General features: G+C 33.0%; 1 protein-coding gene across 8 annotated transcripts in view; it reads left to right on the top strand.

Moving 5' to 3' along the window:
- Positions 1-15,880, top strand: part of STAG1 (STAG1 cohesin complex component) — a gene marked incomplete at its 3' end in the record, with an annotated part of 382,903 nt that overhangs the window by 108,516 nt on the left and 258,507 nt on the right. For all 8 annotated transcript variants that reach the window (XM_079154996.1, XM_079154998.1, XM_079155002.1 and 5 more), the window contains one exon: positions 13,086-13,250. In XM_079154996.1, the coding sequence (XP_079011122.1) occupies positions 13,086-13,250 (165 nt within the window). The remainder of the gene's footprint in view (positions 1-13,085; positions 13,251-15,880) is intronic.

Genomic DNA, 15,880 nt, shown 5'->3' with positions numbered 1-15,880 from the left:
TGGTCTTTTGCATATGAGAGAAAACATTCAGTCCTTGACTTGCTGAATCTGGCTTATGTCACTTAGCATGATGTTCTCCAGTTCCATTCATTTACCATCAAATGACATAATTTCATTCTTTAAGATTGAGTAGAACTCCATTGTTTTATATATATATATATATATATATCTCACATTCTCTCCATCCATTCATCTTTTGACAGGCACCTCGGCTGATTCCATAACTTAGCTATTGTGAATGGCAGCGCTGTAAACATCAATAAGCCTGTATCACTGTAGTATGCTGATTTAGTTGTTTAGGGTAAATACCAGGGAGTGGGATAGGTGGGTCATGTGGTGGTCCTATTCCTAATCTTTTGAGGAACCTCCATACTCCTTTCCTGAGTGGTTGTAGTAATTCCCAATCCCACCAACAATGTATGAATGTTCCTTTCCACCACCCCCCCACCAGCATTTGCTGTTATTATTTGTATTCTTGATAATTGCTATACTGACTGGTGTGAGATGAAATCTCATTGTAGCTTTGATTTGAATTTCTCTAATTGTTAGGGACATTGAGTTGAACATTTTTTCATGCATTTGTTGGCCATTCTTATTTCTTCTTTTGAGGAATGTCTCCTTAGGTCTTTTACCCCTTTGTTGAATGGGTCATTTGTTTTATTGATGTGAAGTGTTTTGAGTTCTTTATATGCTCTGGATGTTAACCCCTATTGGAGGATCAGCTGGCAGAGATCCTCTCCCATTCTGTCATCTCTTTCTTCACAGTTGTAATTGTTTTCTTTGCTGTACTCAAGCTTTTACATTTGATGCTGTCTCATTTTTTGTTCTATGGTTTTATTTCTTGAGCTGTAAGGGTCTTGTTAAGGAAGTGAGTGCCTGCACCAGTGTATTGGAGTATTGAGCCTGTTCCCTCCAGTTTCATGTTTCTGGTTTAATTCCTAGGTCTTTGATCCACTTGAGTTGACTTTTGTGCAGGGTGAGAAATAGGGATCTAGTTTCATTCTTCTATATATGAGTATCCAGTTTTCCCAGCACTATTTGTTTATAAGACTATCTTTTCTTTATGTATATTTTTGGCACCCTTTTGAATATCTATGTAGATTTGTCTTGTGTCTTCTCTTCTAGTCCATTGGTCTTCATGTCTTTTAATACCAATACCATGCTATTTTTTTTTTTTTTAACTATGACTCTGTAGTATAATTTGAGGAGCAAATATATGATGCCTCCAGCATTAATCTTGCTTTGAATGACTTTGGTCATTCTGGGTCTTTTTTTATTTTTACTTTTTTGGTACCCAGGGATTAAACCCAGGGCTACTCAACCACTGAGCCCCTAGCCCTTTTTATATTTCATTTTGAGTGCCTTGTTAAGTTGTTTAGGGCCTCACTAAGTTGCTGAGGCTGACTTTGAACTTACAATCTCCTGCCTGTTTCCCAAACTGCTGGAATTACAGGCGTATACCACCATGCCAGGCCTGTTATTTCAAATGAATTTGAGAACTGTTGTTTTCTAGTTCTGTGAAGAATGTCATTAGTATTTTGATGGGGGAATTGCATTGAGTCTCTAGTTTTTGGTGTTATGACCATTTTAACAATATCAATTCTGCTTTTCCATGAACATGGGAGATATTTCCATATTCTAGAATTCTCTTCTGTTCATTCTTTCGCTGTTTTGTACTGTACTGAAGGTTGTTTAGCTTTGTGACTTCCTAGGCGTATATAATATTTTCTGTGAAATTCATTACTTAATATGGTGCAGCAGACTTTGTTTCAGATATTTCAGTTTTGTTTGACTAAGGTTGTCAGTAACATCTTTTTTTCTCATTGTTTTCCCTTGGAATTAGCTGTAGCAGTGAACTTTCATTTCTGTATTACTAGTCCTATGGACTGAAGACATTTTACTTACCCCATTGTTTATGGTATATAAGCACAAGTGTTTCTTCTTCAACACCATTTTACAGAATTGTATTAGGATGCGAAATGTACACCTTAAATACTACAGGTTCTTTGAAAACCTTGTCTAGTACCAGGTAGAAAGATCAACTTTTTTATGTGTCTGATACATAGTGACTATATGATGAATAAAGAAATAAAAAAGTGTTCAGTGAATGCAGAAATATTTTCTAGTAAATTATATTTTGTGGATTGAGTTTTTGAGGTGACATTGGGGATTGGAATAGCCACAGAAGTGTTTCAAGACACTAAATTTCTTAGAACTGGCTTTAAAATTTGAAATATGTTGCTTTGTTGAATCTTGTCTTTTAAAATCCTTTCACAGAATCCTTTAAATGATTAAAGATAACATCATATGGACATTTGTAATTTGTCTACTTTTCTGTTTGTACTTACCTTTTAAGTAAATTTTTATTGACGAAAGATTGCTGTTTTCTTTTATCTTCCATTTCAGAACTGTTTATTAACGGTTCCTAAATCATTTGTTACTTAGCGAGAAATGTCCCTTGGGGGTCAGGAAATTGGTTGTATATGAAAGGACTGAGCACATAAATATGTTGAGATTAATGGGAGCCAAGGTATTTGGTGTTGTAAAAGGGGATTCAAATCTGGAAAAAGTTAGAATGAACTTGGTATTTGATTAATATTGGCATCAGCAGTGAATTTAAGGTTTTCTCTATATGTAAGTGGATACAGAGACAATATGAGTGTGGGTGTGTATGAGAGAAACACTACTGAAAGAGCCTAGAAAATCTTATCTCAGTAGCAGTAAGCATACTTAGCATCCCTGTCTTGGTTTCTTTTTCAGAGGGGTTGGGTTCCGGGAAGAGGCTGAGTCAAGAACATTACAAGTTAAAAGTCAGCCTAACTTGATTTCTAAATAACATTTGGCACTAAAAACAATCAGCACTTCTTAGAGAAATTACTGGTCTTAGGTCTTGGCCAAAGAAAGTTCAAAATGTGCCTGGGACATCTTTGTGTAATAGAAATGAAGAATGTACTTCATGAATGATATGGACTTGTCAAGGTGACACAGAAGCCACTTTGAATAAGACCCTTTCTGTGAAAAATTGAGAATAAAACTGAATAATGCTAATAATAAACTGTAATCCATTGATTAAAGTGAGAATCCCTGGGCCACATTGACATATATAAGGGGAATGCCAAGTAATGAAAGCAGAAGGATGGATGGAATTAGAAAATCTCCATTTGTTAGCCATCATCGTAATAGCTTATTTAGGAACCACTAGATGGATCTCAAAACAAGTAGAATATTGTTCAGTGAGATATATTTACCAATTTTATTCTTATCATCTCACAAAATACTTGTAGAATTAGAAAGTGAGAAAGAGTAACTTTATATTGGAAAAATCAGGCATATATTTCTTTAACCAAGATATTAAAATTAACATGGATGGTGGCGCCTGCCTCTAATCCCATCTGCTCCAGTGGATGAGGGAGTACAATCATAAATTCAAACCAGAGTCAGCAACTTAGTAAGACCCTGTCTTAAAATAAAAGGCTGGGTCTGTGGCTCAAGGGGCTAAGTGCCTCTGGGTTCAATCCCTGGTAACCCCCCCATAATATGGTGATTAGGCTGATTCATGTCATATTTGTTCTGATAAAGGATGTACATAGAAAAATGGACTGCTATTTCTCCAATATCCTTGCTGAAAATACATAAGTGAAATCTAAGCTTGGAGAAACTCAGACTAAACTGAGGAGTACTGCACAAAATAATTGGGCAGCATTCAAAAATATGTTTAGTTTTAAAATATTCCCCCATGCTTAAAATAAAACAGTTTAACCATACTGTAAAAATCCCGATATCCAACATGTTCTAGGCATGTATTGTGTGTCAAGCTGTATTTATATAATCTTTATCAGGAGAGACAATACTTTTCCCATATAACAGATGTAAAAAAAATTGGGCACAGTAGAATTAAGTCACTTGCCTAGGCTCACTAGGAAGTTGCTGAATCACATTTATTATCACATTTTTTTTCTTTTTAAATTTTATTTTGAGACAGGACCTCTCTTTGGTTAACCTTGAATTTGTGATACTCTTGCCTTTGCCTGTCTTGCGTGTCTAGATTTCAGACATGTACCACCATACCTAGCTTTGCTGAGTTTTAGTCTTTTCTTTCTCCTTCTTATAAGTAAATGTTTGCTGAATAAATAAGTGAACAAATGAACCATGAACTACGAACAAATCAGTGTATCGGGTGAAATATTTAAACTTATTAGTTGTTGAAGTATTTCTTAAGTTGTGCTGCATTTTTTGCTGAAGGTATATACATAAGTTTCTTTCTTTTCTCTCTTTTTCTCTTTGCAGTACTGGGGATTTAAACCAGGGGAATCTCTAACCGTTTAGTAATACCTCTCAGCTTTTGATTTTGATTTCAGAGGCTTTTTTGGGTGTTTGGGGGTACTGGGGATTGAACCAGGGCCAGGGCCACTTTACCACTGAGCTATATCCCCGGCCCATTTTATCTTTTTATTTTATGATTTTAATTTTGAGACAAGGTCTTGCTCAGTTGCTGAGGCTTGTCTTGAAGTTGGGATTCTCCTGGCTCAACGCCCTCAATTGCTGGGATTACAACCATGCACCTCTGCATGCTACTGCAGGGTATTCTTTTGATGATGATAGGAGGTGTGAGAGGACTTGGATCTATAGGATTTTCTTGAGTTTGTATTATTATATAAAGTATACAGTATTTACATGTATATTAAGTGCTGGTACTTTTTACTCTATACAATTCATATAACTGGAATCAAGATACACAGTTGGCCCTCTGTATCAGAGGACTCTGTCTAAGGATTTGACCAATTTCGGATTGAAAGTTTTTTGAAAAAATACAGTATAGAAACTACTTATGTATTGTATTAGGCATTATAAGTTATCTAGAGATGATTTAAAGTATATAGGAAAATGTACATAGGTTGTATGCAAATACTACCCCATATAAAGGAATTGAATGTAAACCAATACTAAAACGCTTCACTGATACCAAAGTTCAACTCTGGACCACCTCTAGTGCTCTAGAAAAGCTTCTTTGTGTCCTTTTCATTCTGTGTTTTCTATACGTACACCTGCTGTTCTGACTTTTTCAAGATTAGTTCTCCATGCTTTTGAACTTCATGCAAATACATTTGCGGTATTTTGTTTTGATGACTTTGACTCATTGTTAGGTACAGGAAACTTATTTGTGTTCTCAGTAATCTGATCTTGTTAAATGCTACCTAGTGTTCCATTGTACAAATATACTCCTATTTATTTAGTTATTCTGTTGTTTATGAACATTATTTTTCCAGTTTTGGGTTATTATACATAAAGGTACTATTAACATTCTTATACAATTCTTTGCATGGATATTACTATGCATTTTGTTGGAATATATCCTGAGGAATAGAATTAATGATTCATAGGATGTATGTGTAAATTAATTGAGCACTTCTGAAGAAAAAATCCAAAATGATTATTTCTGTATCCTGCCAGCAATATGGAATGAGTCCTTGTTTCATATTCTTACCAACAGTTGATTTCATCAGTCATTTCTATTTTAGCCTTAGTTTTATTATTATTATTATTATTATTATTATTATTATTATATTTCAAGTACCTTACAGTTATACACAATAGTAGAGTTTATTGAGACATATTCATATATATTTATGACATATTTTGTTCCAATTGATCTCCTAGTACTTCCCCTTTCCCTCCCTCCGCCCTTGCCATCCTTCTTGTTCTGCTCTTCTGGTCGTCCTTCAACTTATTTATGAAAAATAAACACAGCACGTGTATACACACACACACACACACACACACACATTTTCCATTGCTACATTATAATTACACATGAAGTGAATATCAGTTTGATATGTCTATATATAAGAATATAACATAATTTGTTTATTCCCCAGTTCTTCACCTTTCCCTCCTTTATTCTCTTCCTCTGCCCCCTACCTTTACTTTGCTACTTTCAGGAGATTCCCTGTTTTTCATTCCCTTTTTCTCTCTAGCTTTTGCATATGAGAGAAAATGTGTGACCTTTGACTTTATGAGTCTGGCTTATTTTGCTTAGCATGTTCTTTAGTTCCATTCATTTACCAGCAGTGATATAATTTCATCCTTCTTTATGATTGAGTAGAACATTATTTTTTTGTATTAAAAATCATAAATGAGTAGAACATTATTGTGTACATATACCATATTTTCTTTATCCTCTGTCAAAAACCTAGTCTTGTTCTTATAACCTGGCTGTTGTGAATTGCGCTGCTATAAACATTGGAATCCTTGTATCACTATTATAGCTTTTCTGGTGTAGTGTGGTATCTCATTTTTGTGTTCATTTGTATTTTTCTGATATTAAATGTTACCAAGCACATTTTTATAATAGCTATTTTTACATTGTGATTTTTTTTTTCCCTCAAGCTTCTCTGAGAAAGTTTCTCTGTATATTTGTAATCCAAATTGATTCCAGCATTGTGTTTTTGAAAATTGGTCATTCTGAAATGTCCACAGAATTTCAGTGTCTCTAAAAAGAGATAAAGCAATAAGGAAGAAGTGCAAAGCTGGAAGACTTTCATTATTAGATTTCAGATCTTTCTGTAAACCTACAGGAATGAAGGTAAATTGATACTGGCACAATGACAGATCTGTGTGACACTCGCATTCAGAGACACGTCAACTCATTTATGATAAAGACTCCTAATTCAGTGGGGAAAAGATGATTCTTTACAAAAATGATGCTGGACCAGTTGCTTTCCTGTGTTTAAATTCTCTGTAATTTTGATTAAGGCTATCTTGTTGATTATTTTCCTTTGTGTTCTGTTTAAGAAATTGTTGCCAAGCTCAATCCCCACGCCCTTTTTTTTTTTTCTGCTATTTCTTGTAGGTCTAGTTTTGTATTGAGTTTATTTTGTATGTAGTGTGAGGTAAGGATAATAGTCTTTGAAATATTTCAATCTTTGAAATAAATTGCAGAGATCATGACCCATAATCCCTACATAATTCATGGTGTATTTTCTAAGAGCAAGAACATTCTCTCATCTAAGTATTATAATTATCAAAACCAGGAAACTTAATATTAAAGAATATCATTAAGTAATAGCTATACACATAGCTTAACAGTTGTTTCAAGATGTCTTTACATCTATTTTTCTAGTCCAGGATTTAACCAAATACATTATTTGTTTATTATGTTTAATATCTGCTATCTTCAGTAGTTCCTTGTTTGGTCTCTGATTTTTATCATCTTGATATTTTTGAAAAATATGGAAAAGGCATTTTATAATAGTCCTCAATTTATTTGTTTCTTCCTGATTAAAGTGGGACTAATACATAATTAGCAGTTGCCTCTTAAACATGAATTCCATGAGTAGAATAAGTCTAACTGTATGAGACAATACATAGAAAGAGACATTCCCACTAGGTTGAGACAAATATCTACTTGTTTTTGAAATAATTTCCTAGGCTACAATATTTGGGGGAGATGAGTTACTTTATTCATGATACATGAGGGAAACGATGTAGGATTAGGTTTTAGAGATCTGTGTTGAGCTATGTCTATGATGGAGCTAGCATGTTGATGTGACAGCCTGTTTTTGGGTTCCCACCTAATGGACTGGATTCAAGGAATGAATTGAGGCCTGAGGATATAGCTCAGTTGGTAGAGTGCTTGCCTTGCAAGCACAAGGCCCTGGGTTCAATCCCCAGCACCGCAAACAAACAAACAAAAAAAAGATAGAATTGATAATGGTGGAGTAGAACACTGGAAACTGGTTACTCTCTAGGATAGTAAGGTATTAAGATAGAGACTCAGTAATTCACATTTAAAAAAAAAAATTTTAATTTTTCAAGTGTTGGGGATCAAAATCATACTAAGCATTCTTCCCCTGAGCCAAAATATTTTTTGGCAGTGTAGGGATCAAACTCAGGGCCTCATGCATGCCTCGCAAGCATCTCCACTCTTAAAATTCTTGTTTTATAAACTCTCCACCTCCAAGCTGTAAACAAACGTGATTTGCGTGGGATAAGTAGCTTTCTCAGAGAAGCTTGAGAAAAACTCTTGAGGGTTCTCAGAAATGCAAAATCATACTTCTAAAGTACAAGCTAATGATTGCATTTGCTCTGTTGTATTATGATCCTCTCTCTTCCTTACTCTATATATTAGGAACAGTCTTTCTGAATAACACTTTCTTTGGTCTTTCTGTTTCTTTTACTGTGTAGTAAAATCTTATGTAGGAGGAAAATGTTCTTGTGATAGTGTAGATAAAATATAGATAGGCTCTAATTAGAACCAGTTGGTTTTTAATTTCTTACATTCTTTTCCACCTTTATAACTCATGCTAAAAGGTCCACAGATGAGATCTACAATTTTTTAACCCCTTTTTCATGAGGGTTTTCTTCATACTGCATATATACTGTACATGTATATTGATGTATGGTGTTTGCAAACATTCTTACATATACATAGGTTTATTTGTTGCAGTATTATTTGTAATAGTAAAAAATTGGAAGCAAAATAAATGTCTATCAACAAGTTAATGGATGAATAAGTTAATATTCTAAAATATAAGCAGCCTTCAAGAAAGAACCAAGACTTTAAGTACTTCCATAGTGGAGTACAATATTCATTGGTAGTGAAAATAGAATGCTACAGTACTCTGCATAAACAAAAGTAATAGATAACATGAATAGACATGTATTTGTTTCTGTGTTTAAATGTCTCTGGAAGGACATATAAGAAATTAGTGTTGCTTGCCTTTTAGGTAAGGAATTTTGTGGCTTTGGAACTGGGCTGGGAAAACAAGTTTTCATAGTGTAATTTTTATCACCCATTGAATTTTGAAGAATTTGAATTTATAATCTACTTAGTAAAGAAAAATAACATTCTTTAACATCCTGTCTCCACGAATACAGTGCTACTAGGAAGATATCTGTTACTCTAAAAAGTGAGCACAGACTTAAGACTTATTAGAAGGGACTGTACTCTGAAGTCCATATAAACAGGATGTATGTATTAAAGCATGATGTTTTAAGACACCTTTAAGTAGATCAGTATGCAGAATTATATTCTGTAACGAGGAATGTGGTGTAGTAAATGATTAAATAGGTTAATAATTGATAACCTCACTTGCCATTCCAAGGAATTTGGATTTTAACTTGATGAAAAGGTCACATAGTAAATAAAGATTAGATTTGTGTTATAAAGGTTATTGTGATTATAGTATTAGAGTGACTCTATCCAACAGAAATAAGTTATAAATCACATGCAATTAAAAATCGCTAAATAGCAAATGAGTGAAATTAATTTTAATTATTTATCTAATTAATATTTGATCATATATTCAGTTTTGATTTCATTATGCAATCAATATAAAGTTATGAGGTATTTTATATGCTATTTGAGGCTAGTGGTTACCAAGCTGGACAATGTAGGTATGATATAAAGAATTAGTACGGGTTCAGTCAGAAAACCGTCATCACCAATAATTCAAACAGTGAACGTTTAAAGAATTATTAATTAATTAAACATCCTTAATCATTTGTCATTTGGGAATGGCAGATTAAGACAGCAGTGACAGATACCACTGTATACCTGATAGAATGGCTGAAATCCAAAAAGCTGACATTATGAGTTTCCTGACAAGTATGTGAAGCAACAGAGTCACATTCATTACTAGTGGAAATGTAAAATGATACTGCCACTTTAGAAGATAGTTTGGCAGTTTCAGAAGAAACTAAACAGTCTTTCTGAACATTCCAATAGTTGTACTCTTGTGTATTAACAACTGATTGTAAAATTATGCACATACACACAATATAAAATTATTTCTACACAAAGACTTGTTTGTGAATGTTTATAGCAGCTTCATTCATAATTGCTAATCATTAACGATCAAGATGTTCATCATTAGGTAAGTGGATAACAAAATGTGGTACATATTATTGAGCAATGGAAAGAAAATGACCTGTTCAGCCATTAAAAGACATGGATAATTCTTAAAATACGTATTGGTCAAGTGAAAGATGCCAGCCTGTAAAGGCTACCTACTATATGATTCCTGGGAAAGGCAAAAACTATTGTAAAGATTGTTTGTTTAAAAAACTTAGTAGTGGCAAGGGGATGGGTTGAATGGATGAAGCACAGGTTTTCTTTTTGTTTTTTGCAGCACTGGAGATTAAATCCAGGGCCTCATCTATACTAAACAAGTGCTTTACTCTTGAGCTGTATCCCATCTCTCTTTTTTTTTTTTTTTTAAATCTTTTTACATTGTTAATGAACCTTTATTTATTTATATGTGGTGCTAATAAGTGAATCCAGTGCCTCACACATGCTAGGCTAGTGCTCAACCCCAGCCACAACCCCAGCCTTCCCATCTCTTTTTTAAGTTTTATTTTGAGATGGGGTCTTGCTAAGGCAGGTCTCAGTCTTGTGAGTACAATTGGGATTACAGGATTACACCCTTCCTCGCTAGCACATGAGGGTTTTGATGTGGTAGAACTCTTCATGGTGATATCATAATTGAGAATACAGAATGCTGTGCATTTGTCAGAGCCCACAGAGCTTTACAATACAGTGAATGAATTTTGTTATCTATAGTATGCCATACATGTATTTCCTTGTTTTGTCTACCTTAGGACCTAGAAGCAAAGACACTTCAGTAACAAAGAGCAAAACCTAGTGCCCAGATCTTCATCTCTAAAATCATTCTCTATTTAAAGGAACCATGTCTTTTTGTAGTATTGGTTAATTCTAGGACTGGGGCAGGGAAGATACAAGGTGAGCTGTCTGAAGACAGCTTGTAGGTCACTTAAGTAATCAAAGGTTAAAAGACAAAATAAAAAACCCACACTCGATGATAGGGAAATAATGAACACAGAACCAACTGAAATTGTTCTTAATGGACAAAACTTGAAAAAAAATTTAAAACAAAGAAAAATGATGTCAGACTATATCCCAAAGTATAAAATAAATGTTGATGAGTCCATATTGATTTAAATGATCAAATAAATAAGTGATTAAATATAAATGGATGACTATAGACGTGGAAGTAAAATAATTTATGGAAATTGACTCTCAAGGAGGTGGAGCTTAATTCTTTACTCCTTAAGTGCGAACTATGTTTAGTAACTCTATTCCAAAGGGTACAGTAAGATAAAGGGAGGAAAAGTTACTTTACAGTGGAGAAACCTAACAAAGACCACAACAGATAACTGATTAACTTCAACATCAACGATGATATATCATGTTAATAGTATATGTCATTTAATGTTAAGTTAATGTATCCTTAATATGAGATGATAAAAATGACACCTTATTTTTTCTGTCTTTTCCCAGGCTTATAATCCTAGTCTAGTAATGATAAAAATGCTAGACAAATCTAAGTGAAGGACCTTTAGGAAAATACCTGATTATTATTCCTTAGAACTGCTGAAGTCATCAAAAATCAAGAAAAGCTAAGGAACTTTCCCAGATAAGAGGAGCTAGAGAAAAGACTTGATGACTAAATGTAATATGGTGTCTTGGATGACTTTCAGGGGGGCAGAAAAAGGTCATCTGGCAAAAAACAAGAAAACCTGATAAAGTATGGATTTTTGTTGGTATATCAATATTGGTTTATTATTTGTATCAGATATAATATACAACTATGTTAGTAATAGAGGTTACTATATGTGAGATGTATGGCAATTGCCTGTGCTATCTTTATACTTTTTTTTGATAAATCTAAAACTGTCTAGGAATAAAATTTATTTAAACACTAATCAGTTAATCTTATATTAACCCGCCTACAACATTGGTTTTAGGTCCATTAACTACTAAGGGAAGTGAAGAGAGTACTAATGAGGAGCACAGTAATACCAAATATAGGGTGTAGGTATTGTAACCAGGAATAGAAGCCCTCCATTTTATCTTTTGTAGTTTCTCAGTGCCCTCCTCTGTTTTTAAAGCCTGATACTGCAGTAGATGGTAAAAAAGTAATGTTTCCAGGGTCCAAATCCAGAATCACAAAACAAGACAAATAAGGGTGGATTTGGAGACAAGGGGCCTTAGATAATTGGAAGAGGGCTATAGAGAGAATGAAGTTACTCAAAAGAAAATATTATGATTGAGATGAAAAGATGCATGAGAAATACCTGTGGGTAACACTAACAGGTAAACAATACAGTACAGGGAAGGAAAAGGTATCTGAAAGATAAGGAAGAAAACCCTGTCATCTATTAAGAGAGTTTTAAGACTGTCTGTTGCATTTAGCAACATTGATGTCATTGATGTGTTTGGTGATGTGCAAAACATGCAATTAATATAGATAGGAATGAATAAAATTATAGAATTGGATACAGTGACCCCGAAACTGTTTTTCCAAATTACCCTTGACTCTTGATGAGACATAGATATGGTATAACTAGTATTAACTTAAGAAAAAATTGGGGGTAGAGGATGATAGTACGTTAATTTAAAAAAATATAAATTTCATCAGGGCAATAACATTTCTATTTTCTTTATTGTTGTATTCCCAGTACCTGAAATAGTTGCAGATATGTTCATTCTGTATTTGTTGTATGACTAAGAAACATTTGAATATTTCAGTACATGGAAGAGTTGAATAAATGATATTTCTCTGAAATATTTTATTGAACAAGATTTCTGAGGAAGTAGGAGAGCATTGAGGATGGTTTAAGAAGGACATGTCAAGAGTGGGCATAGTTAAAACATAGCATTGATATTATTTTACAAAACTAATTAGTTTTTAAACTTTATTTCATACTCTATAGGTGTAAATTTGTTTTATTGTTTGCACTATATTTTTATCATTGAAAACAATATGTAAAGCTTTTTTTGGTTAGGGAGTTACCTTATTTTGCACTTTTTAAACCACCAATAATCGACAGTATGTTTATTTTTTTTCTATTTGATATTTATTTGCTATTTTTTTCATTTTCCATTATGCACGAAGATACTTAGGTAATTTATGAAACAGTTATCACTTTTAGAACAAAGGCCAGTTTACATTAGTAGTGTTTATGAACATCTTTCACAGGATCAAACATAATTTGAGATCATTTTTTATAAAGTAAAAAGTAAGCTTGCATTTCATGTCATTTTTCTTTATCTTTTAATTTAGTCTACAAATAAGAAACCTCGAAAATCTCCAGGAGAGAAGAGCAGAATTGAAGCTGGAGTGAGAGGAACAGGCCGTGGAAGAGCTAATGGGCACCCTCAACAGAATGGTGAAGGGGAGCCTGTCACATTATTTGAAGTGGTGAAACTGGGGAAAAGTGCAATGCAGGTAAATTTAAAGTGTTTTTGCTTGTTGTTTGGTTTTTGTTTCATACATAAAGTGAGATAGCCAGTAACCAACTTGGAATGTCTTAGTGTATATATTGACACTTCATATACTTTTTTTTTTTTTCTTGCTGAGGATACTGGAGATTGAACCCAGTATCTTATACTTGCTAAGCATACACTCTTCCACTGAGCTGTATCTTCAGCCCCTATACTTTTGATTATTGTAAAACTATATATTTTATTCTTTAAGGTTTTTGATTTGGTTTGGTTCATAAAGAGCATTGGGAAAGACATTTTGTTTAATAGTAAGATATACCTTAGGTTGTGTTCAGTAAATTGACCAGTGTATAATAGGAGATGCCATACAGGGTTTTTATTGCCTCATTAGAGTTTTTAAATTTGATTTTATTATAGAGTACTTGTCAGAAGAAAGGGTGATCTTTTATAACCTTCTTTCTTTCTTTTATCTCTTCTCACTTACTCAAGAGATATTTTAATTATTCTGTAAGAGTATTATTTTATAAGCTGCTTACTAATTCTCCATAAGCATAAACCATAATTATTTCACTATTTCTTGAATGTCTTTATATGCTTCACTATTATAAAATTTATTATTCATTATTCATTTTTGTATCTCTGCATATGTTTTCATTTTAAAATAGAAGTGAAATTATTTGGTTAAAGAGTAGTGGTTTTTTGTTGTTTGTTTTTTGTTTTGTTTTGAGGCAGTACCAGGGCTTAAACAGAGACTTGCACATGGTAGGCAAGCTCTTTACCACTGAGCTTTATCCCTAGTCCTTTTTAAGTTGGTGGCCTAGAATTTGGGATCCTCTAGCCTCAGTGTCATGAATAACAGGGATTATAGGCATGCATCACCATGCCCAGTTAAAAAGGGTTTTTGTTGTTGCTTTTTAAAAGCAGTATTATACAGAAATTTCTCTGCAAGGATTTAAACTAGTTTACCTTTCACTAGAAGTGTAGCAGAATGTCCATACTAGAATACTAGTGCTAACAATCAAGTATTTTATATTTTAAAATATAAAATGTGAAATAATGTGAAAAATTGGTAATTCACTATTTTAATTTGAACTTTTTGGTCACCAGTGATTGACATTATGTTAAATCTATTTGATAGTTGACCATTTTATTTCATTTTTCCAGTAAGTATTAAAATCATTTAGGTAACTTATAAAACAGGAATCACTTTTAAAACTAAGGCAGGTTTTCATTAGTATACCTTTTATTTTTAATCTGTATTTCATTCTAAGTCCATAAAGGAGCTTAGTGTTTATTGCTTTTTCTGTAGGTTGTCAAATTGATATGTACAAGGGTCTTGGAATTTGTATACTGAGGGAAGATTGTGGAGTAGTGGTATGATTCTAAATGGTAAATGCTGAATCCCCAGCTATCTAAAACAGGTGACAATCTGAATTACACATGTATAATTTAAAAAGAGATGAAGTGATCTTTTGCCACTTTAATCCTTATCATTATATCTAAGAGAAAAATTGTTAACAAGCTACAAAAATATTAATTTTTGAGATTTACTTTAATACTTCCCACCTTTATGTAGAAATACAAGTAATAGAAATATGAAAGAAGTGTTTTATGTACAATTTTAATAATTTCACTTCAGTATTTTACTTTTTATGTGAAACTTAATTGTTCCAGATATTTTTATATTGTAATGATAATTTTAATGCATATTATATTTAAATTGAATGCCAACTTTTTATATGAATGAAATCTTATCATTTGTATATGGAACAAAATATTGACCAATAGAAATTTTTTTGTTTTATCCACATGTTCTGTTCTTCATCCAGATTACTTTTCCCTAAGAAAACTGTTTGATACTATTAATTCTTTTACTTAAAAATCTTTGGGCCATATTTTCTGAATGATAAGAATTAATAATCAGAACTCTAGAGACTTCCATAATTTGGTTTTAACCTACTTTTTCAAGTTTTCCTGACTATTCATCTTTTGAAGTCTACTCTGACCTTTAAAAAAAAAAAAAAAAAAAGAACTTTTTCTGTGATTTAATATTATATTTTTCCTACGGGGCACATTCACATTAATCTAAAAACTTACCCAATTTAGTTTTTCACTCAATAAATTTGTGAAAGTTGTTGCTGAGCACAAAGGGGATGCATGTTTAAAAAACTAACAAGTGTCTTCCATTGACAGAGGCACAGCAATTTCACTGTTTTGCATCCTGACAAGGTAAAATAATATTAGCTGAATATTAAAAAGAGAAGATAAGCAGATATCATTGTATTCAGTAATAAATGTTTCTGTGGTGTATATAGAAGAAAACTACAAACTGAGGCAGAATTTTTCTTAGGATAGAGAAGGACATATTTACATAAAATTTTGGTACTTGTTTGTTAAAATTGCATTATGAAGAATAGTGGAATAGACTCAGGCTCATTTCATGAAGCCACAGCCTAACGTTAGTCCCCGTACCTATAAAGGAGTCTGAAGAAAGCCACTGTTAACTACTGCAAAGGCTTATATTTATGGTGACCATGTTTTTCAAGTTGTCCTTCACTTTCTTTTTATGCCTATTGCCCATGAAGTTATTTATTAATATAGACTCCTTAAATACTCAGACGGATCTTAGTTTGG

This window comes from Sciurus vulgaris (assembly GCF_902686455.1).
Source record: "Sciurus vulgaris genome assembly, chromosome: 10".
Taxonomy (NCBI): Eukaryota; Metazoa; Chordata; class Mammalia; order Rodentia; family Sciuridae; genus Sciurus; species Sciurus vulgaris.
This window is presented reverse-complemented; position numbering and strand designations above follow the sequence as displayed.